This window comes from Ambystoma mexicanum, chromosome 6q, assembly GCF_040938575.1.
Source record: "Ambystoma mexicanum isolate Mex_15411 chromosome 6q, UKY_AmexF1_1, whole genome shotgun sequence".
NCBI classification, from domain to species: domain Eukaryota; kingdom Metazoa; phylum Chordata; class Amphibia; order Caudata; family Ambystomatidae; genus Ambystoma; species Ambystoma mexicanum.
The window spans coordinates 1426575403-1426599161 of NC_090937.1; the positions used below are offsets into that span (position 1 = coordinate 1426575403).

The window sequence follows — 23759 nt, forward strand, 5'->3', positions numbered from 1 at the left end:
TCATTTTGCACTGGGTCTAGCTGGGGACTGAGTAAGAGGGTGTCTGGGCGTTGCCTCTTTGCTGGGGGTTGGGATGTGGATGTGGCAGTAGGGGCTGGCGTATTCTATAGGCTGTGTAAGGTTTGAGGATTCTTTTCAAAGAAATTAGCCATGAAGGTCATTCTGCGCATTACCCTATCAATGTCCTCACAGGACCATTGGGCAGTACTAGGTATGGTAGTTAAAGATGATACAGATGGTGTCCGGTCAAAGGGTCGACTACAAAGGGTCGAATGGTCAAAGGATCGACACCAAAGGACCGAAAACAAAAGGATCACATTTTTTTTTAAATGACACCTTTTTTGTGTTTTCGTTTATGGAAAAAAAAGTGTTTTTTACCACAAAAAACAGGGGTTGGGGGGGAATGCTGCCTTCACTGAATGCCCCCTCCCGTCCCAGGCGGCCTCAGCCTTCATGGCGTGGTAGGCCCAACGTTTGGTGTTTCGGTCCTTGAGTGTTTTCGCTTTGAAGAGCTGACAAGCTCGACAATGGCCCTAGTCATGGTCCTGTGCAAGGCAAAGATTTCACACACGGTGCTCGTCTTGCCACTGAAACCTTTTATTGTAACTTGGGCAGAATTGAAATGGTGTGTTTTCCATAGTTTAAAGGAAAGGCAGCAAGGCGAGAATAGAGTTTGTAAAGGGGAATATGCATTCTATTAGAGAGCCCTAAGAAATCTCCACCCCCCACTCTCCTTACTGTTAGGGAGGTGAGTCGAAGCAAGGTTTTTGTTCGGCGTTCGTCATTTCCACCGCCGTCGCGATGCTGAAAGTCAGTAACTAAAAGGATAGAAAGAGTAACTAATTATTTTTCAATCTATGGCATTAGCCGAAATAGGAACTCTGAGATTAAGCGTCCGTCGATGACAGCGGAAAAAATCTATCTTGGTACCTCGACACATGAAGGACCATGGGTACAGTGGACGTCACACTAGGGATAGTATTACTGGCACGCCCGGTCGACTTCCCTTTCGAGTTTCTAAAACTACTAATATGCTGCAGCTTCCACTAAATGCCAGCCTATGCATAGCATGTGATCTAAACAGATTCCATATGGAGGGGCTGTGGGGGAGGGATGAGGGGGGGTTACGGGCAGAATTCGAAAGATGGAAAGTAAGAAAAAGGAGGAGGCCAGGACTGGAGACCTCTGGACAACAGACCAACCCATCAAAAACAGGCTATTAATTTATAAAATAACTTTATTTCAAAGGGGTTACTACATCAGACAGTGGAGAGATTTTAGGGCAGGAGACATACAGTCCCAGTGCGTAAGGCCAGGGATAAGTCTTGCAGCCCTATTCTGTATTAGCTGGAGAGGGCCGATAGAAGGTAGATTAAGGAAGATGCTGTTGCAGCAGTCCAGCATGGAGAGTATGAGAGCTCTAGAGACATTGAGCTTCTGGGAGGAAGGGAGGATGACCCTGAGGAGGTAGAGTTAGAAATCGGCCTTCTTGGCAAAGTCCAAGATGTGCGGAACAAAAGAAAGGAGTCGAAGACAACAAATTTCTGGTCTCAAAGGAAGGAAAGCCCATCAAGGGCAGCCAGAGTGATGGGAGAAGAGGGAACAGGAGTCCCGATAGGAAGAATCTCAGTCTTGCTGGCACTGAGACAGAGGTCATTGGAGGTTCACCAAGACTGGATAGCAGACAGGCAATCAGGAATGACAAAGGAGGTCAGAGGAGATGCAGAGTCTAGTCTGAAGAAGAGTTTGGCGTAGTCTGCATAACACAGTAAGTGTGGTGAAAAGGTGGAGATAAGGTGAGCAAGAGGAGCAGGATCGATGTGGAAGAGCCAGGTCAAAAGGATAGAGCCATGGGAACGCCACAGTTGGAAATGGAGGTGGGCGAGGAGAACGTGCCCAGGATAACCTCAGAGGGATGGTCAGTGAGGAAGGAGGTCAGCCAGTCCAGTGCCCACTCCGAGATACCAAGGGTAGCAAGGCGCCGTTTTATGAGGCTGGAGTGGTAAACTGTGTCAATAACAGAGGAGAGATTGAGTAGAATGAGAACAACAGGCGAGTTGGGAGTCAAGAGAAGCGAGCAATTATTCACGGGTATTCAGTAGAGCAGTTTCCGTGCCTCTGAATGCTCTGAATCCAGAGTGATGGTTGTGCAGACAACAAACAAGCTCAGTATGTTGCGTCAGTTGGGGGAAGACCAACGTCTCCAGAGGTTTCCCAAGGAAGGGAGTGAGGGCGATGGGGCGGTAGTCAGTCAGACAAGAGGGGTCGGTAGAAGGATTTTGCAGGAGGGGGAAGACAGGAAAGACCCAGTAGCAAGAGAGTGATTGCAGAAGTCTGCAAGTGCAGGGGCAAGGGAGCCAATATTGTCCTTAATAGTTCTGGAAGAACAAGGTGAGACCTGTTTTGAAGAGACCATGATAGAGCGGACAACTCTAGCAACCTCATCCGGCATGATAGGAGAAAAGGAGGAAAGGGTGGATGTGGGAGGAGGCAGGGCTAAGGACGGCAGAGGGTGGGTGTAGAGGAAAGGGGAAGAAGATAGAGGACTCAGAATGTCCAGAGTCTTAGCAATGAAGGCCTGGGAGGGAAGAGGTGAGGTAGAGATCGCAGATGGGTTGGCTAGTTCCTTGCAGATTTTAAAGAGTTCAGCCAGGGCGTCGGAAGCTCACAAGACATGGCCTGGACGTGAGCCCTCTTCTTGGAGCGAATGGAGTGACAATATTGCCTTTGGAGAAGGCGCCAGGCCAGTTTATCAGAGGATGAGCTCATGATATGCCTCTTCCGATCATTAGCTCTGCACTTGCGTTTCAGTGCAACTAGATCAGAGGCATACCAAGGGATAGGCTTGGAGGCAGGTTTCAGACAGATTGTCACGACAGGGGCAAGAATAGAGTGCAAGTGATAGCGAGAGTTAGATTATTGAGAACAGAGTCAATAGCTGAGTCAGAAGTTGGAGGGGTGTGGGGAAGGTGGAGCAAAACCAGCAACTGACACTCACTTCATTGAACGAATGTCCGCAAACGAGGCTGGCAGAGCTGGGGGAGTTTTGGTCAGGGAGTGGAGAGGTCCCAGGTGGGAGGAAAGGAGAGTGTGGTCAGACCAGGATAGAGGGGTGGAGAGTGGGGTACAGAGCAAGAGAACAGAATGGATGAAGGTATTGAGAGTGTCCAGTTTAGTGGGTAGGGCTGGGGGGGTGGGGGGAAACTATAGGGATAGAGGGGGGCAGAGGTCACAGAAGAGAGTGGATGCCGTGATTGAGGAGTCTAAGTGGATGTTGAAGTCACCCAGAAGAGGAGATTGGAGGTGGAGGTCAGTTGAGAGGAGGAGTAATTGGCCCATTTTGAAAGAAAAGAGGAGCTAGGGCCCGGGGGCCTGAAGATAGCAACAATGGTCAAATAGGAAGTGGGAGAGATGCCAAGCTTGCAGACCAGACTTTCAAATGAGTAGGGCTGGGTGGGTATTGGGGGGGAGAGAAGGGACCGACTCTGCGAAGATCAAGGTTACACCACCACCAGTGCGGTTGGGACGAGGCTTTGAGAGGATCTTGTAGCCATCAGTGAGAAGGGAGTCAAAGGCAGTGACTGGGCAGACATTGAACCACGTCTCGGTGAGGGTGAGGACGTTGTGTTCAGTCTTCAAGGAAGAGGCAAATGTCGGAAGAATGTTTGATAGCAGAACTAGTATTAAGTGTGGCAAAGTGAAGACGGTCACCACTTTTAAAGCTTTTTCCAGGATAATCAAGATGGCGCCCATTGGGTAAGGATGTGAGCACACGGAGCTCGGTCCCCAAAAGGGCCCACACTATCAGGCAATGCACCTCTAGGCAATTACCGGAGGTCTACCCCGACCCGCGCTGGCACAAAACATTGTCCTACCCCTTGGGACGGATCCGAGCCTCCAAGAGTAGCTGCATATGATAAGGCGAGACCTGCCGTCTCCTAGCAGATCGACGTCGGGGCGGGGAAAGCGGAGACGGCGGACTTCAGTGCTATTGGAGCAGCGTCAAAGCGACACCAGACCGATACCCAAGGTGAGGCGAGTGGTCAGAGCTTCCAGGGCCTCCCACACCGGCTCCGGGGTTAAGCGCGCCCAACACAATACGCAGCATATGAAATTGGTGAGTTAGTAGTGGCTCGCTTAATTCCCCAGTGGCGACATGGCAACCTGGGATAGCCGAGAGAGCACAAGCCGTGTTGGCGGGGCTGGAGTGTGTGAGCCTGCCGCCCGTTTCTATCAGTGCCTGTTGTGGAGGCAGCCTCTTGCGGGATCGGACACTGGGGACCGACACCAGGAGGGGTGGGGGGCGAGGCGTCCACCCCAATGCACAGCTTACCTACTGGGAAAGCAAACCTGCCACGAGAAGATTCCGGGGGGATGTGGCCCTCCCGGGCAGCGTGCAGTCCGGCTGTCTGAGCGCGGGGTGCAGACGGGGCCCAGCTTCACATCATACACAGGCTCTTCCAAATAGCCCCTTCAAGGCGAGCAGCATTGGGTGAGGTCCAGGTACCCAGACCTTATACCTCTATGGGGCATGCCTGGGAGCGTGGTAGTGTGCGCCCCCATCCCAAGGTCTGCATGCTATCCTCCCGGGTGATCTGATGGCGGGGTCAAAAAAGAAGAACGCCCCGGACAAGCGGCTGAAGCCAGCTACTCGTTGCAGTAGCACCATACAGAGCTGCTGGTCCAAGGTACCGGACCACCAGTTGCTACACAACACAGCACAGATACTCCAGGACGCTGGGGGTCAGAAACCCTCGTCCACAATGGCAGTCTCCTCAGGTGACCTGGAAGTGCTTTTATGACTTTCAGGACATGCTTAAAAATAGTTTTTAGCTGTGCATCCTTCCTGCATTAAAGGTGGCTTTTTGCTTGAAAATCGTTTTTAGCGGTGCCGCCTTCCTGCATTGAACGTGCCTTTGTGCTTAAAAATCGTTTTTAGATGTGCCTCCTTCCTGCATTGAAATTGCTTGTGTGCGAGAAAAACATTTTTGCTAGGTGCACAACTGATACTACCTTTTTTGCATACAGCACCTGCTGTTGAGAACTTCATGCACGTCCTACCTTGTCCTCAGTGCCCCCCTTTCCCCCTGTCCCCCAACCCTTGTGTTTTTACCATGCACCCCACCACCCCCTCCCAATGTGCCTCAGTACATCAGCCTGCTAAGTGTCCTCTCCATTGCAGCTAGCTATGTCACTATCTCTCCTATCTTCTTTAACTGCTTCTCCATTTCCTATTCCTCTCCTATCACAAAATCTGTCCGGAAGAAACTTAAAGACATATGGTAGCACCCATTGGGAGGTCCTCGTTGACCTCTTCGCCATTTCCAGGGTCATCATTAATGTCTATCGGATTGGCACCATCATGGTTCACGCTCCTCAACGCAAACTTCTTCTCTTTGACAGGCTCCCACCTCGCCTCTCAAACCTTGCCTCTCGCCCATGACAGGCTCCCTTGCCTGCTGTGCCTTCCTCCTCCTCCTCCTCCTCCGCGCCCTTGCCTTACCTCACTGTCCCGGCACCCTTGTCGGCCTTGGCTGCTCTGCCATCCTCCACTATCCCTCTGGCTCTCTTAACACCCTTGGGGGGCTGGGGGAACCACCATCCCCTGTGCCCCTCGCTGAAGACCTTCAAAGATGGCAAGCTACTCCATATTGGCAAGCTTAACTCTCGCTCTGCTGTCAAACACTTGTCTGACATCTGCAACCTCCTTCTACACATGGACCTAAATGTGCTTGCCATCACGGAGACATGGTTCAAGGACAGCTCTGTCACAAGCTTTAACACACTCTTCCCTGAAGGATACAAGCTCCTCTCTGTGCCCAGGCCGAAGGGGTCAGGAGGGGGAGTGGCGTTTATCTTCCCAGAATGATACCCCTGTCCATCATTGCCACTCAGGCCTACTCCTCCTTCGAGTGCCTAGTCAGCAGGCTCTCACTCGCTCCTAAACCTTCTCTCCTCATGTCCACCTTCTATTGGCCACCAGGACAGTCCACTCTCTTCCTCTCTAGATGGGCTGTCCTGGCCTCCTCTCTACTCTCCTCCTCCCCCCCTCAACTCCTCCTGCTGGGTGACCTCAACATCCATATAGACTTTCCTGACTCCTCAGGACCTTTCCGCAACCTATGAGATTCTCTCTCCCTCTCCATCTTATCCTCTGGCTTCATGCACACAACGGGCCACAGTTTTGATGGTCTCATCTCTTCTGACATCACTCTATCTATCCCTCTTTTAAACCGACCTCTCTCTTCACACTTGAAGCTCTCCTCTTGCAACGGCACACCCGGCGCGGCCACTCAGATTCAAAGTCATCAGACCCATGAAGAGGGACAGCGGCTCCCTTTGCCTCAACCTACTCTCTGCTCCTACTCTTGCGGCTGACTCCCACCCAGACACAGCCCTCGCTAACTTCAATCTCTCCATCACCAACACCCTTGATACTCTTTCCCCAGTCATGAGGGTCCGACTGAAGCCTTCCAAAAAGAGTAACTATAGGTTTGACTCGGATCTGGCTGCCTTTAAACACAAGTTTAGGGCAGCTGAGCGGAAATGGAATTCCTTCAAAGGCCAATCTGTAAGGAACTGGAAAATCCTGAAGCAGCCTCCTTCTGTCACACCCACCCAGGACCTTTGCCTAGCCATGGCAGCACACTGCACCACAAAAACCCAAGACATCCTCTCCTCTCCTCTCTCACTTCCATACAACATCATACACCAACACCCCTGAAGCCTCCCTTTGTCCCTCCACCACTTTGCTCTTCCCTCACCCCCATCACACCTGATAAGGTTGCCAGACAAGTCCGGTCTGTGAAGGCCTCATCCAAACAGGTGGGCCCCTGCCCCTTCAAAACCATTAAGGACAACATTGACTCTCTCGCTCCAATCTTGGCCGATCTCTGCAGTCTCTTTTGCCACTGGAGTTTTCCCAACTTCTCTTAAGCACTCCCTTGTCCAACCTCTGCTTAGGAAACCCTCTGCCGACCCCTCCATTCTGGCAAACTACCGCCCCATCTCTCTCTCCCCCTTCCTAGTCAAACTCCTGAAGAAGCTAGCCATCACTCAGCTCACCCTCCACAATGAATCTGCGACCATCAGTCTGGCTTTAGAGCATCCGGAGGCACAGAAACTGCTCTTCTGAACATCCATGAAGACCTGCTCTCAAATCTTGACACCAACACTCCCTCTTGTCCTCATTCTTCTTGACCCCTCTCCTCCGCCTTTGACATGGTAAACCACAACATCCTGATCGCACGTCTCTGTGACACCCTGTGAATCACAGGTCAGGCTCTGGCGTGGTTAACCTCATTCCTTTCCGACCGCCTATCCCAGGTGGAACTTTGATCCTTTCTGTCCATCATCACTCTTTCAACATGTGGCGTTCCCCAGGGTTCTAACCTATCCCCCTGGTTCTACAATGTCTACATGGCTGCCCTAGTAGAGTGATTGCCACTTTCATCTGCAACTCCCAGTGTTATGCGGACAACCCGCAACTCTCGTTCAGGCTACCCTCAGCCACCTCCTCTACCTCGCTCATATCTGCTGTGTCCGCACTTCAGTCATGGTGTGCTGCAAACGACCTCTGCCTCAACGCCAATAAGACAGATCGTTCGCATTGGGACTCCTGCTCCCGCTTTCCCATTCTCTCTGGTCGGCCTCCCTTGGCCCGGCGCCCACACCTACCTGCAAGGCAAAAAACCTTGGGGTCATCTTAGACTCCACTCTCTCCTTCTGCACTCACATTTCGGACATCTCAAAAAGGTCCAACTATAAGCTGAATCTCCTCAGTGGGACTCTCTTCCCTTACTCAACTTCCCCCAGCGGCTCACTGTCTCCAGAGCTCTGGTTCTCTCAAGGATGGACTACTGTAACAACCCCTTTCTCCAACCTCCCTGCCTCTGCTTTGCCCCCTCTGCAACTCATCTAGAAAAGTACCGTGAGACGTATCCTTGGCCTCAAGCCCAGGGACCACATCTCTCCAGCGCTGAAATCCCTCCACTGGCTCCCCGTGGCTACAAGGATCAAGTTCACAAGGCTTTCTAGGGCCTGGGACCTTCCTATCTGCAACGATGCCTAGCTAAATACTGCCTTCCCGAGCCCTCCGCTCATCTACCTCCAACCTTCTGCATGTGAAGTGGGTCTCCAAGCGGAGATTTGGAGGGAGATCTTTATCCTCAGCAGGGGCCTCCGTCTGGAATAGCCTCCCTGCCGCCCTCCATATAGAGCCTGATCGCCTTAAGTTCCAGAAACTACTTAAGACATTCATAGTCTCCTCCCCTCTACCCTGCTAACCTATCCCTCCGCTCTATTCCTCTCTCCAACCTTTTACACACAGCTTGCTGACTGGCCACCTGGTGTACCTCAGAGTCTCACAGGACCCTGGAACGCTTGCCGGTCCTTGCACAGCCTCTGGGCCTGCACGTGCCTCATCGCTACTGCACTTGGTCAATGACCCATGAAAGTGGCCTCTCAGCACTTAGCCCAGTTTCTGACTGGGTGCACCTGGAATCCCCACCTTGACCCCCCCCCCCCTCCCAGCTCCTGTACCGTCTGTGCACTTGCACAATCTGAACGTACCATGCCTTGAAGATTGTCCATCTTCCCTGTCTCGCCACCTCGCATGGTGGGGCCACAATGCACTTGGAAAAACTGCAGAATCATTGTCAGATCCATTTGCTGTTATCTACACTGTTAATTGCATTATATGCACTTACTCTGCCTGTGCCGACTTGTATCGTTAAGAAATTCAAGGGCTCTGAATGACTGTTTTCCCCTCGTTTCCTCCCTCCTTGAGTGCTTTGAAACGCTTGCCTTGTGTATAGGCACTTTACAAATAAACATTACCATACCATAGGTACGGGGGTGGTGTAGGTGATACTGAGTGAGAGAAAGGAGACGAAGCAAGTTGATGAGACGGCAGGAGCTGATCAAAGAGGAGGAGATTGAGTAGAGGACCCTTGGCTATGACAGTGCCATTGTGCTAGATATTAATGATGCACCTCGAGGATGAGAAGACCACCAAGAGAACTTCCCATCTAGTGCCAACATTAATGGGCGAGGAACGGAAAGGGGAGAGTGTGGAAATCAGATGTGGAGACAATAGGTCAGGAGAGAGGACAGATAAGAGGATGAGAGTGACAATGTTTCTGGACGTGGCACTGACGCAGGTGTCAGTGATAGGTAATCCAGGATTACAAGAAAGGAGATCTTTATAACATTTTCCTTCCAGACTTGGTGAGAGAGGGTATCCCTACATATCCCCACCAAAAATATTGCTGTACATATCGTCATTTGTCTCGCCATAGGTGATATTTGGGGGGGGCATAATTTGTGGGAGCTGGGGTGTGCCCTGCACATTTAAAAATAATGTAGGGGTAGCAGGGGTGTCCCCCACAGGGTCCATGGCTCAATATCGCTGCAAAAATGTGACAATATTTTTGTGGGCATATTAACACATGGACCCGTAAGAGGGAGGGGGAGTAGGTGATGTGAAATAGCAGTTAGAATAGATGGGAGAGATGGAGAGAGCCATAGAGGAAGGTAAGAGGGGAGTAAGACAGGAGTAGATACTGCACAGGCACGAGACAGCTCACCAAGCGGCTTGGTAGCTGGGAGTAGTGGGTAGTTAAAAGCACACCTATATTGACTTTGCTGACATTATGCTGCCTTGATGCACATGTTTTTTTAAGAGCGAGTGTGAGGGACAGAGGTAGGGTTTGGGGAAGTTACTTTTCACTAGTTCTGTTGAGGCATGGCAACCACTCTTAGATTTAGGGATAGAGAGGCCTTTTCCCCCAAGCTTTCATGATAATTAAAAGTCTATAACCAAAAACACGACACCCTTGTGTACTTCTGATACCACACAAATCCCTCTGGGTAGTTTTCACTCTTCCTCGTCCCAATATTTTACGTGGACAGGCTCTCCTGCCCTAAACAAATATATAGACTTGAGGGGAACTAAAGGGGATGGTGCAGGGTGAGAGCCGTGAGGTGGAGAGAAGTGGAGGGGGTGCATATCATGCTCTCCCAGGATAGTCGTCAATGGTCCTATGGAGGGTTTCCATCCCCATGAGATCCACCTGCTGAGAACCACACCTAAGGGGACCATCGGATAGCAGCCTCACTTCCCCGGCCTCATTGGAGGGGGTTCTCCCACGGGAGAAGTGACAATACCCTGTGACTCGTCACACTGAGGCAATTTACACAAATGAAAAAAGAAAGCTATAAAGAAATAAAACCATCATGTTACCAGACTGTTGCTTTTTTGATGAGGTAGTTTTTGCAGCCTTCAGCTTTTTTGTTTTTGTGGCTTTGTCTTTGCTTTTCTCCTTTAGCTACAAAACAAATACAAATAATTATTAATAATTATGATCTATGGTTGACGGTTATTGATTTTAGAATAAAAAAAGAAAATTCATGCATAAAGCATTTGCAAGACATGTTTTACAGCTCTTCCTTTAGACAGAATATATTCTAATAAAAACAGAACGAAGAGAAAAATAACTTTTCTATACACAATGAGGAATAATACCATTTGATCACAAAAGAATGTGCAACAGTTTAGTACCCCTGGTAAAGTTTTTTTCGACTGGATATTCCTCCCACATATTCCTTTTATGGCTCTGGCTCGAGGATGATGTCATCAATGGTATAAATGGCCCGTTGGCTTCAGTTCTGTTTTTTGTGTTTTGTCTTACGGTAGAACTACAAGCATTAATGTGGTTTAGACCATACTAGACTCTGAAGTAGCGTAAACTGCAATCACATGGAAATTCTACTCCGGGATAGGCTGGGAGGGGAGACGAGGAATACGTGGGAGGAACACCCAGTCCTGTTACCACGGGTAAGTAACTTGTTCTTCGAATGGATTGTGTCATCTATGATAGACTCCCAAAGCAGTATTAGTTCTGGCAGAGCGAGTATGCATTTTGTCATCAAGAGTTATGAACCGAATGAAGGACTTCTTTCCCAAAGCTTCCGACCTGATTTAAGGTGGAATCAAGGCAGTAATGATTTGTAAAAGTGTGAATGGTAGACCAAGTGGCTGCATCACAAATATTTTTTATTGGAACCCCTCTTTGCAGAGCAGAAGCAACCATGCCCCTAGTGGAATGGGCTCTCCAGCATCATGAGGGAACTTTCCTGGCCAGTCTATAGCATTCAGTAAAAATCCATCTGGACAAGGTTTGTTTAGTTGCAGCCTGTCCCAGTCACAGTTGGTCATCTAGACGAAAATTTGACATCCTTGAAATGTAGAACCTCATAGCCATCCCCGGGTCAACACTGTGTAACCTTTCCTCTTACTCGCCAGAATTAGGTGGTGGGTAAAAAGTAGGAAATACTAACTTTCGTCCCAGGTGAACATCTGATTTAATCTTAGGTAGGAATGAAGGTTTGACCTTAAGGACAACTTTGTCCTTATAAAAAACCTTAAGAGACGGTTTAAAAGTTAGTGCCCGCAACTCTCTCACCCTACGGGCTGATGTTAACGCTAACAAGAGGGTTTTGAATGATAGTCATCTTAAACGCAATGAATAGAGTGGTTCAAATGGTGTGCACATGAGAAATTTCAAAACAAGATTAAGGTCCCAAACAGGGACCTGAAAAGTAGAGGAAGGGTACACATTGAGGTCCTTTAGAAATTGTATCACCAAAGGTATTTAAAAACATGACGTTTCCTCATGCAAGCTAGGATAGAACGCTCAGCTAAATAACCTTTAATGGTTCCAACCTGGAGTCCCAGATTGGCCAAATGTAGCAGAAAAGTTAACACCTCTGGTATTTTGCATAGAAAAGGATCCACATTCTCCTCCCTGCACCAGCTGCAGAAATTGTTCCAACGGCAGAGGTAGAAAGCCTTTGTTGCTGGCATTCTGGCCAAAAGCAAAATCTCCATTGCGTCATCCGGGAGGTCTCAATCCTTGTACCTCAGCCTCTCAGAAACCATGCATGAAGGCTGGGTGTCTTGACCTCTGGATGGAGAACCTGACACCTCTCGCGAGAGAAGGTCCTCTCTTTGTGGAAGACGTATTGGAGGGCAGATGTACTTGTCCACAAGGTCCGGGTTCCACACGCTCCTGGCCCAATCCGGGGCAATTAGGATCATGGATTCCCGAACTTTCCCAACCTCATGATCACGAGGAATGACAAGGACTGGAGAAGACTCGTACAGGAGTGGAAACTCCCAGTCCAACACAAATGCGTCTTCTTTTAGGGGACATTCCCTGGAGCAGTATACTTGGCCCTATGCAGGGTTCCCCAAAGGGTGAAGATCTTTTGAAGGTCTTCCTGAGCTAGCTCCCCCTCGTGGGAGGCTGTGCTCTGCCTGCTCAGAGCGTCCACCGCTGTGTTCTTCTCTCCACCACAAGCATAACCGATGTGGATCCACCAGCAACATTTTAGCGCCGCAGCCTTGGCATTTCTTAAACCCAGTATTACAAACTTTTTGTTTTCTAAGTAATATGAAGCGCGCAGTAGTTCACAAACTGATAGCTTACTCAGAAAAACAGAACTGAAGCCAATCGGCGCTGCGCATTCCATATATACCTTTGAGGATGTCATCCTCGAGATAGAGGCTTAAAAGGATATCGAGTCAACCATATCGACGCACAGCGCCCTCTGCCGAAAATGTTTGCCGAAGCAGCTGAAAATGGATACAGAAGACATCAGATGCGGAATACGTGAGAGGACACAATCCATTCGAAATATATTATCCGGTCTCAGTTTCTCCTAGGACCGCACTATTTAAAATCATTTGAATGTTAGGATTTTGTTTGCAACTTACATCCCCTTTTGATATTAAGTTAATTTGTTCTCTCTCGCTTGCTTGCTGTTAATTTACTTGCATTCGGTGCGATGGCCAATATGCCCTGGGGTTCCTATTGCCTCTGGGTGGGCTCACCGGCTCTTGCTACCGTTCCTGGATTCTCTCGCGGTCGAAGGGAAAAGCGTTTCCGTTTGCTTCCTTCTCACGACCGCTTTCTCTTCCTCTTAGTTTCTTCGGCTTCCACTTCACATATCTGCTTCGTTCCGTGCTAAGATAAGTCAAGTGCTGTTCTCGGTCGCCTGCGAAAGCCCAAGCGTCTCTCGCCAGCTTCTGGAATTCCCACAGCATGTTATTCTCACGCAGCAACCTCTTCCTCGTTTGCTGGTGAGCAGCCTGCCTCCACCTTGCCGGTAATTGCCTTTGGGTTCCTTCAACCTCACAGAGATGCAGCCAGCAGTAGATCTCGATTCCCTGATTCACTGGCTCTTGAAACTTCTCGGCACAGGTGTGTATGAGAAACCACTAGAGCCGTCACTGGGCTTGTGGACTTCCTCACTCACTATTGCTTGATTCTTCTTCGTCCCAGAATTTTGGTAATTCTGGGAAAGGATTTCCAGTTTTGGGATCTGATTCAGAAATCTTGAAATACCATTATCAGTAGTCTTAAATTGTGAGTCTTGGTTGAATGGTACGTGGAACTGGAGAGGGTGATTTCCTCATGGGAAAAGTATTGGGTGTATAACAATAAGGCATGAGGGCAATAGATATGGGGGTTATTTAAGAGAATATGGGGGCTACGATGTCCCAACCGAAGAATCCATGACATCTCGCCAGAGGTTGTCTCTCCCCATGTGATCCTCACGCATAGCCGTCCCCAGTGACAGGATTAGGTAGCAGCTGCTGTCCCCTGGTCACATGGGAGGAGGTCATAGCTGTTAAATCAGTGATAACTTCATAGGGTGCCTTATTTCTTTACATTAAATGTGTAAGAAGAGAGACTAGAATAGTATCAGAAATTAAGTCTAGGTTTCAGGAATTCATTTGTCAACCAACGTTTTGGTTTGCATATTTAACTAAATTGGTGCCAACCACCTTGTTTACCTGTGGGGCAAGGGAAATTGAACTGTCAATGATTATGCCTAAATTACAAATTTTACTAATCGGATATGGAAGCATGCCAGAAATATCAGGACAATAAGTTGGATTCCAATAAGATCGATCTGATCCACATATAAACAGTTCAGTTTTTATTAGATTTAAATTAGGAGCTGTTGGTCAGTCCAGCCTATGTATAAAAAGTGTTAAATTTATTCAGCAGGTTTTGTTTGGGGTTGCTGATAAAAAAAATAGAGTAACAGCTGAAAGGTAGCAGTTCCTCGAGTTACTCCACAGATAATCTTTGGAGATTCAAAATAACCCACAGCCACATTTCACAATCTGTTTTGCAGGAAGTTTATCTAAGAAAAAACTGATGAGACTAAACTAATCAGTCAATCCGTGAGAATGGTGGGGTATACTGTGTCAATGGCAGCTGAAAGGCCTCAAACTCAATATACGGACATCATCGAGCATCAATCATCTTCTGATCGCAATCACCATCAAAGTGACAACTATTTCAGTACTATATCCAGGTAAAGAAGACTTGTTGTAGGTTGATGGCAGACTAGGATTTTGACAATGAAAAAAAAAAGTCTCTATATTGGGCGAAAACTTACTGGGTTCAGACGTTTGCTCGTTTATGAAGCGTAAGCACTCAGGCATATTTTACATTTCAAAAGTGTCAGCTGCTAAGGACTGTAACTGGGCCCGCTAGAATTGGAAAACATTTTTACCCTAGCTGGACATAGATGTAGTAACGTTTTCCAGTCCTCTCGTGAGAAATGTCTAACCAACTAACCTAATGAGTAAGACAGGGTATCCAAATCACCCCCCAAACTCTGCAAATGTAGAGCACTCATCCGTCACTCGTGGGTTGAGGTGAGATGGCAGTGTTGTAGTTAGTGCCAATATTTACCCCAGAGAATATGCCATCGTTTTATACTGAAAAATGTGCATCATTATAAAATTACACATTTGGGTAAAGCAGTATGTATTGTATTGTACATGTAAACCGTATACTACTTAGAACTATATGGAGTGAAGGGGCTGGCAATTCAGAAGGCGGCTCAGAGTGACAAAAATCAAAATAGGGTTAGCAGTCATTAGACTCCTACAAACAATTAGATACAATATAAACATTTATACGTAGTATCCCGATAAATCTCATTAGGCAAAAGTGTAATGCATAGATTGAAAAGCCTTTAGAAAATCAGTAATATCAACTCAAATTCTAGTTCTTGGTTGTAAACTTCAGTCAGCCGAGGGGGGGGGGGGGGGGGGGGGGCAAGAAAGATGTTAATAAAAAGGTACTCCCCTGAACAAAGACACTCTAGAGGAGTTGAAAAGTGACAGACAAGTTCCCAATAAGATAAAACGAGACCACATCAATAGGCAGTGCTGTGGTTATGAGATAAAGGCAGTAAGCTTGTTCTACCCCATACATGCAAAGGAGCAAGCAACTCCAGAGGACACCACATCAGATGTAGAGCTCCAGTTCCAGGTCAGAAGTAGAGCTGACCCAGAAGGGAGGAAATAAAGCAGGATTCGCACTAAGGGACCTCAATGGTAAACCACAGACGGGTGTTCAACAGAACCCCAATGCAGGGACCAGGGATACCAGATAGGCAATACGACAAATAACCCTAGCAGTCCAGGCCCCAGGAGTGAGTGATCACAGAGCCAGACTCTGCAAACTGGGGACAGAAATGGAGACTATACCTGGCGTGTACAAAGCTTTTAAATGGTGAATCGCAGGATGCGGGTATCCAGTGATAACATTGCAGGATATTTTAAATAATCAATTTACAAAGATGAAATTATATTGCAAGAAATAAGAGCCGGTAAAGAATACCTAACTGCAGAAAAAACACCGAAATAAAGAAAACGTAATGATAGGGGTGGGTTTTAGGTGTTAAAAAATAAATTAACAGAATTAGGTTAAAATTGTGATAAGGGGTGGGAGACTAGGAGAGTTCAGGAGTAGAAGAGGTAAGGGGGGTTAACGCCCCCCCACCCACCAGAATTAGGTATTTTTACAATGTGCACTGTAAAAGGCATTTCAATATTTTTTCTTGCAATATTGTTTGCACTTTGTAAGTAATTGTACGTCTCTTATTTCTACAATGAAATCAAAGTGAACCAAGGATATGGCACTCAAGGACTTGCACCACAGAATAGGGACCAGCCAGATGCAGAAGAAACTATGTGGAAAGCACCTTGGAGGCGTAGAAACCCGACCAAGCACAGTACATACAGCCTACCTTATGAGGAGGAGTAGGACAACAAGGAGAATGCCAGGAGGAAAGTGAGCCAAAACTAGAAACCAAAGCAAAGGACAGAGCAAAACTAGGATGGCCAAACCCTTTCATACAATTTCAGGACCTCATCTTGTGGCAAATCCTCAAGAAATGTCAGCAATAAACCAGCAGAATTGAGGAATGCACAGTATTTTCCCAAGATGTACAAATTCACTCATGGGATCGCCCAAGACAGCTCGGCAGCCAATCAGACCGGCCCTTAAAACCACCAAGCATTCAGGGTCAGAGCAGATCAAACCACTATAGCAGGTGAAGGACTGGGCTCAGGAGTGAACAGGCCATTTTAGGTCTGCTTTGTGGTTCCCACAACCAAAGGGATGGCCTTAAACAAGATGGCTGAGTGTAAGAATTCAAGAACACAGTAATACCTCAAAGTCAACAATACTTCTAGGAATGCAGGAAAAATCTGCTGCAACACCACAGTGAAGACAAAATGAATTTACACCTGCTACCCTACAACCCAAGCGTAGGGGAATGATATCACCCTTGAGACAAAAACTAGGGCCTGCCATTGTACCAGCACTGACACCATAGGACAGTACCGGGATGTAAGGGAGAATTCTCAAAAATGTGCCAATTCTCTCCACCTTAGAGATCCCCAGCAACTTTGCTGGGTTTTGAAGACTTGAGTATATATATATATAATATATATATATATATAATATATATATATATATATATATATATATATATATATATATTAGAGAGAGAGAGAGAGAGAGAGAGAGAGAGAGAGAGAGAGAGAGAGAGAGAGAGAGAGAGAGAGAGAGAGGAGAGAGAGAGAGAGAGAGAGAGAGAGAGAGAGAGAGAGAGAGAGAGAGAGAAGAGAGAGAGAGAGAGAGAGAGAGAGAGAGAGAGAGAGAGAGAGAGAGAGAGAGAGAGAGAGAGAGAGAGAGAGAGAGAGAGAGAGAGAGAGAGAGAGAGAGAGAGAGAGAGAGAGAGAGAGAGAGAGAGAGAGAGAGAGAGAGAGAGAGAGAGAGAGAGAGAGAGAGAGAGAGAGAGAGAGAGAGAGAGAGAGAGAGAGAGAGAGAGAGAGAGAGAGAGAGAGAGAGACCTTTTTCCCACTCTCTCATGTGATTTTGAACACTGTTTCGTTTGGTTGTGGAGTCTGACAAACTCCATAGGCATCATCTTGTACATTGTGTCACACAGCACTTTCAGTGCAGTGGCACAGGGAACTCTTTCAGATTTCCCAAAGGTTTAAAACTACTGTTTCCAAGAGCAGTAAAGTGAAATTGACTTTTCTTACATTTGTAACTTCTTAGGGCCAGCACACACTATCTTAAAATACGGTGCTGGAGGGGTTACCCTAGTATCCCCTTTGTCTAGCTTCTCATGAAAATGTTTAGGTTACCCTTTTCTCACTGAATGGCTGGTGGCAGTGGTTTCGTTTAACTACTGTGGTGTGCCTTTACCGCGGGCTACATTCGCAGCTGCAGTAAAGCACCTAAGGGTGCCATTTTTGTCAAAAAGGCCCAGTCTTCTTTTTTCACCATTTCTTTGTGTAAAGGTCCTTCTTGAGATTTACTCTGCGCGCCAAACCAGGTTTTGTCCCATTGGTCACTTTGCGTTTGGCGGCATTCACAAGTGAAGCCTGCCTCTGGCTCCAGGGTGTCTGGGGTAGACAGGAAGTGAGGGAGGTGCCCGAAATACCCTGTGCTTACGTCTCCTAGGAGACCCAAATGCACTCTGTGGTGATTGGCCGGCTGACTGTCCAGCAAGGACAGCCACCCCTGGCTGACTGACAAGGCTGGAATGAATGGGAGATAACTGAATAAAAGGCGAGGCTTTTGGCCTGGAAGGCAGAGTCGACCACTGGACAAAGGAACCGAAGAACAACTTGAAGAAGACGCCTGCTGCAACTCCTGGACAGTTGGTTTGCCCGGTGAATCCCTGCTGCTGTGCTGAAACTCCAAATTCGTATCAACAGAGAAGCCCCTGCAAGGACGTCTTCTCCCCTTGAGTTGGTGGGACCAATCAACTCCAAAGTAAGCCACCTGGACATCCATCTCAGAGCTGGTTGAATATCCACAGAGTTGCAGCTGGAAACCATATAGCCAGGGAGAGGAACACCAGATTGTGTGCGTTGCTTTTAAGCTGGCTAAGAGCTCCAGGAAGATCCTCCGGACTCTCAGGAAGCAGGACTGACCGAGCTTGATCCCCCTCAAATGAGTGCGTGACCCCAGAAGCAATGAAAATCCATCTGGACAGGCAGGAACGCAGTGTTGCTATTTGCGGTAGACACGAGGAGCTGAAACACTGAACAGCCACTGATTTGAAGATTGCCGGTTGCGAGCGGTGACCGTTGCATTGCAGTGCAGGAATCCCCAGAAGTCTTCCCTCTTGTCCCCACGACTGAGGCCCAGGAACAGTGAGATCTAGAGAGCTGCACAGGAACAGAAGCCATCTGCTGCACTTTATATTCAATTCAAAAGGTAATGTAAAAAGTCTGAGAGAACTTACCTCTTACTGTGGAGTTGCTTGCATCTTCTACTACCCAAGTCTAATCAGCTTGTGGCCCTACATTTGATTCTTCTTTTCTCAAAGACTTCTAAAACATTGTGCAAATACTTTTCATCTTACCTACCAGGAGTGCTGCATCCTATATAAGACTTTTGTCCATTGACTTTGGCTTAGCCTATTGTACTGAATGACTCTTCTTGGGGGATCCAAATGTATATGCCTGCTTAAGAATATTTGTGGTCTCTTCTTGTTCTCATAATATAGAATAATAAAGAAGGCTTATTCTAACTGACTGATAAATTAATCATTGTTTATTCAAGAAACCTTGAGTGTAAGAGCTTATTTGAATACTTGTCACCGTGAATCTCTGTGCAACTCCCCTGCAGCTCACATTGACCCCTCTTGAGATAAGCCTGGCTGCTCAACACGATACCAAAACTGTGTAGTACAAGCTTATACTAAAGGTTGGGTTTCCTATACCTGTAGTCAGAGTTGTGTGTAGTGGTCCCAGAGGGTACTGCATTTAAACTTTGCCTAACAGGGGGAAAAGTGTTATAGTGGCAGGTGGCCTTAAAATCCCCCTTACCACAAAAATAAAGTAAAATCTAGAAAAACCAAGGGGAAAAAGCAAAATGTGTAGGGGTTCGATGAAATGGAACCACAGAACTCACAAACATCGAATTCTGCACTAGCATCAGGTAAGCCCGCCGGAATGCTCCATATTCAAAGACAGTTCCGCTGACATCCACTTTGTGTTGGGAATTGAAGACTTTCACCATGCAAGACGATGCTGGGAGGATAAGGGGGTGGCCATATGAGCTGATATGTTCAGGAATGGATCAGTATTACCATTTACAGAGCTGGTTTCTGAATAGAACCTGCACCCAGTCCAATGTTTGGGATATGGGGCCAGCTAGTCCCGGTGGCAGGACCTACCAAAGGAACCTGAAAATGAAGTGATTGATCTAATGACTGAGCTGACAGTGGGTGGGAGATGTGTTTAAATTGTGTAGGACCTTGTTATATGGGTGAGAGGAAGGGGCACTAAATGTGAAGGCACTCTGGGAACTAGGTCTTGGCACCATCATAAAGGAGGAAGCATAAGATAAAACATGGATACGTACATAAGGTCTCCAGAAACCCCAGACAGACTGATCCAACTACAGGTTTTACATATGTCATACATGACCACATATAGGTTATTTTGCTTCTCTTCCTCTGTGTCCCCGGGCAGCCCTAGGTATGCATGTGATAAAAAAAGACCCGATACATGTGTTCTGGACCTGCCCAGTAGTACATCAGTTTCGGGAGAAGGTCTGATAGACACTAAGCCGCAGGGGTCACAAGCCTCAAATGGCTACCGGAAACATGCCTATTGGGTATGTATTCTCAGCCTAGGGACCAGAGATATGTGACTAAATGGTTTGATTTATCACGCTTGCTGTTGAAGCAAAGGGTGCCCACGGACTGAAAGGAACAGACAGGACTGCAGTTTACCCTGTGGTGGGGGGATTTACAGAGATAGTCTGCGACAGACTAGTGTGTGGTCCAGAAACATACCAAAATATGCAATATACTAGACGATATATTGGTATGGAATGTTTTGCTCTAATCCCCGTTGCATCCTTCATATGACTTACCACTGTGAATGCTGCCTATGCCTCTTCATTATAGATGTTTACAATGTGTACAGAATGTGTGAGGATACGTGCGATTGGAATATACCTCGGGCTTAGCTAGCAGGGCGAACGGACAACACCCTTGTATCTGGGGTCCAGCAGTTAAGCAGTGTATTCTTGCAGCATACGTTAGATTAGACATGAAGCAATGCATTGTTTATTATGGTTACTGTTATACAGGGTGCTGGAATAAGCACACCTGACAGCTATATATTTGATTATCAGTGTAAATGGAAATACATTTAAATAAAACATTTAAAAAAACACGAGGTTCGCTAGAATGGTTCATTTTAGCCGGGAGATTGAACATTTATTTTTACTATACAGATGTAAATTCACATAAAATGGTGGAATATGATTCATAATGAAAAGGTCAACTGGGACAGAGCATTAGACTTGAATTTCTAACAATGTCAATAACTTTATTCTGACCGAATTTAGCTCTCTCATCAGTGATATTTTGAATAGATTTGATGTCCTTAACAAGAGATTTGGCACAACAAAGATTATCTAGGACCTCAAATAGTTATTTTGCGGTTTTGTTTGCTGTATAAATTCTACCTGCAGATACATAGTTTTTGCCTTAAACAAACAGTCCATGGATTGACATTTAGGCTTTACCATTGCTTAAGGAGCCAAGTAGCCTGAGAGACTGGCAGGCCTGGGACACTGCCTGTGACTGGTGAACAGTAAGATGTGCAGTGAAGCAGGGGTGAACATTTTATGTTGCAATGCACAGTAGTGAGTTAGGCACTATATGCCAGAGACAGTGATTAGGGCTAAGCATCATGGTGGGCATTACATTCATTACACTGTGTTCAGAAAAGGGGAAGACCAGAAACCATATTATAAAAGACAAATAACCCAGGCAATTTATAGCTTTATCACACTTGAAATCTTATCATTTGTTTATTCCAAGATCAGACCACCCTTTCTTGTGGATAAACTCTTCGCTCCATTATGAGTTTATTCCCATTCCCGTTTAATCTGAGTAGGAGCACTGAAGTGAACTAGGGACACTATTCTGAGATATTATGGACAATGAACACCATATGTTGATCAAGGTTCAATGCTTAGAAGTGTTGAAGGAGTAGTGGTTTACAGAATTAGGGAGGTCTTTAATGCTGTTGCTATCTTTATATTGGTTGGCTATTTTAAAAGCAGAATTTCTTTTGGGGGTTCCGCTGTCCTGTTTTGGGACACCTCTACTTCTGGGTTTCTCCTGTTGGCTTTCCTGGCTCTGATCCAATTGTGGTCAGAGGTACTTCAACTGAAGCAGCCCAGCCATATCAACCCCTTTAAGATGTGCTGTCCTATTGTAGCCCATTATACCGCCTAGTGCAGGGGTGCTGGCACTAGTGTGAAAATTATCACCATACAATAAGGTTGTGGCGTGGGCTGGTGAAAGCTGTTCGTTTTGATTTTGCTATGGGGTTAGCGGGGTCAACCACATTAGTAGTCCTATGTACTAGTATGGTAGCCATTGAATTACTAATGTATTTGTCAAGGTCTTACTCTCAGTTACTTATTTGCTCTTTCATTTGTATAGGGAAACTGGGCAGGCCTAATATGCTTCTGTGAAAACATAGGCTGTCTGAGTGCAGCCTGCACCCCAGGTGCCATTGTCAGTTGCCTAGTCAGTGCAATACACAAACCATGAGAATGGACCCGAATGTTAGCCGCAGGCCTCCAGATAAGGTGCGTACCAGGCCTTTTTAAACATGAAAATCTTGTAAATACAACAGTTTTATTTATATATTTATTATTATAAGTTTAGAGCAGAGGGCAGTGCAAAGGTCAGGTTACTTTACAGAAACCAGAACGCTTCTTTTGATTTTTATCTACATGGATGTAATTCAAGCCCTGGATAAGTCTCTGAAACAAAATGTATTTCACTGAAGCCTTTCAAAAAAAGAAACTGCACACCGTGATCAAAGGAATGGTTTCTTTCCATTCAGCTTCTGCTGTGGTGTGGGAAAAAAACAGAAGCACTGTGCATATTTATTTTCCTAGCATTTTAGGATCGTATAATTAAAAAGATGAAAAACTTAGGATGCAATTGAGAATCCATATTTTGTAGTGAAAGCAAACAAGTATTACACAATTGTATTTTTTAGAGTACCGGTGCTGTGTGCATAATCATGCGGATGCAGATCATTTTTTTACACTCCAATTATAAAAACAGTGTGTAAAATGATGACAATGTACGGTCTAATTTACATCGATTCAACCTTGCAGTCAATGGGGTACATTATTATAAATGGCCAGTGGCAGCAGTCTTTGTTCAAGGGTGAGTGTTGTTACACCAGGTGTTCTAGCCTCTCAAATCTTCAAGACTACAATTAAAACCTTGAAAACCTGACTCTCAAGGAAGCGCAAGCTCTGTTCATATACCAAAAAATTAAAGTTATATTTGTAATTGAAATAGAAACTCAGCAAAACCTGTCCCTGTGATAATTCAGATAGGTATTTAACTTTATGTAGCACTTCATACATGGTTCATCCAACATCTAGACACTGATTATACCTCAGTCGATAATCAGTTTACTGACCTCTGAAGGAGGTTAACCAATAAGATAGTTCAGCCGGTTGAGCATTTGTTCCTGCAATCTGTGCATGTTCTCTAGGTTGCTGGTTCGAATCACGGCAAGGCCAATTCAAACATCAAAAGACAATTTTGTAATCGAACCTCACACACACAATACAATTCATGCTTGCTTTAATGTGTAATTGGGTACGTTTTTGTGTTTCCAACATTTAAATATATACAGGAGAGATCAAATGGCCAGACCTTAGAGAAATAATGAAAGTTGTATTCTGTCACAATACAGAAAGCTGCGATACAAACTTGGCACAAACACAAGTGACCATTGAATAAGCGTGCAAACAATTAAGCTGAGGGCAACTTTGGCAGATGTATATTGTGCTTCGGTTCTATTCCACGAAGGTCTACGTTAAATGCTATTCTACATCCCCATTGGCCCCTAGTAATGATTTCCATACAGTTTTTGCACACGTGTCGCACACATTTTACTCTCTTGCAGAGAAATGTAATTTTTACTCTTAAAATGACATTTACTCTCAAAGTTTAAAAATAGGTAGTAAAATACTCCCACCTCAAAATCTTATCTGGAGCACTGGTTTGCCGGTTTTAAGGGTCAGCCTTATGGACTGGCTGCCAAAGCGGTTATGTTGCTGCCCTGCTGTTTGACTGGAGGGCTGCCCATGAGTGAATGGGTAAATTCCAACTCTCCTTCCATTCTCATCCTGCTTGACCTTTCTGCTGCTTTCGATACTACGGTCAATCAAGCCCCACGATACCCTTGGCATCACGGGCCGGGCCTGGACTGGTTGTCCTTCCTCCCTGAACGACCTTCGCAGGTACAGCTAGGCCCTTTTCTATCCTTCATCTCACTCTCCACCTGTGGTGCTCCTCCTGGC

General features: G+C 46.4%; 1 protein-coding gene across 4 annotated transcripts in view; it reads right to left on the reverse strand.

Annotated features, from left to right (window-relative positions):
• The window catches only part of NSD2 (nuclear receptor binding SET domain protein 2), a 1742450-nt gene that overhangs the window by 1229859 nt on the left and 488832 nt on the right, over positions 1-23759 (reverse strand). For all 4 annotated transcript variants that reach the window (XM_069632133.1, XM_069632132.1, XM_069632134.1 and 1 more), the window contains exon 9: positions 10244-10328. In XM_069632133.1, coding sequence (XP_069488234.1) covers positions 10244-10328 — 85 coding nt within the window. The remainder of the gene's footprint in view (positions 1-10243; positions 10329-23759) is intronic.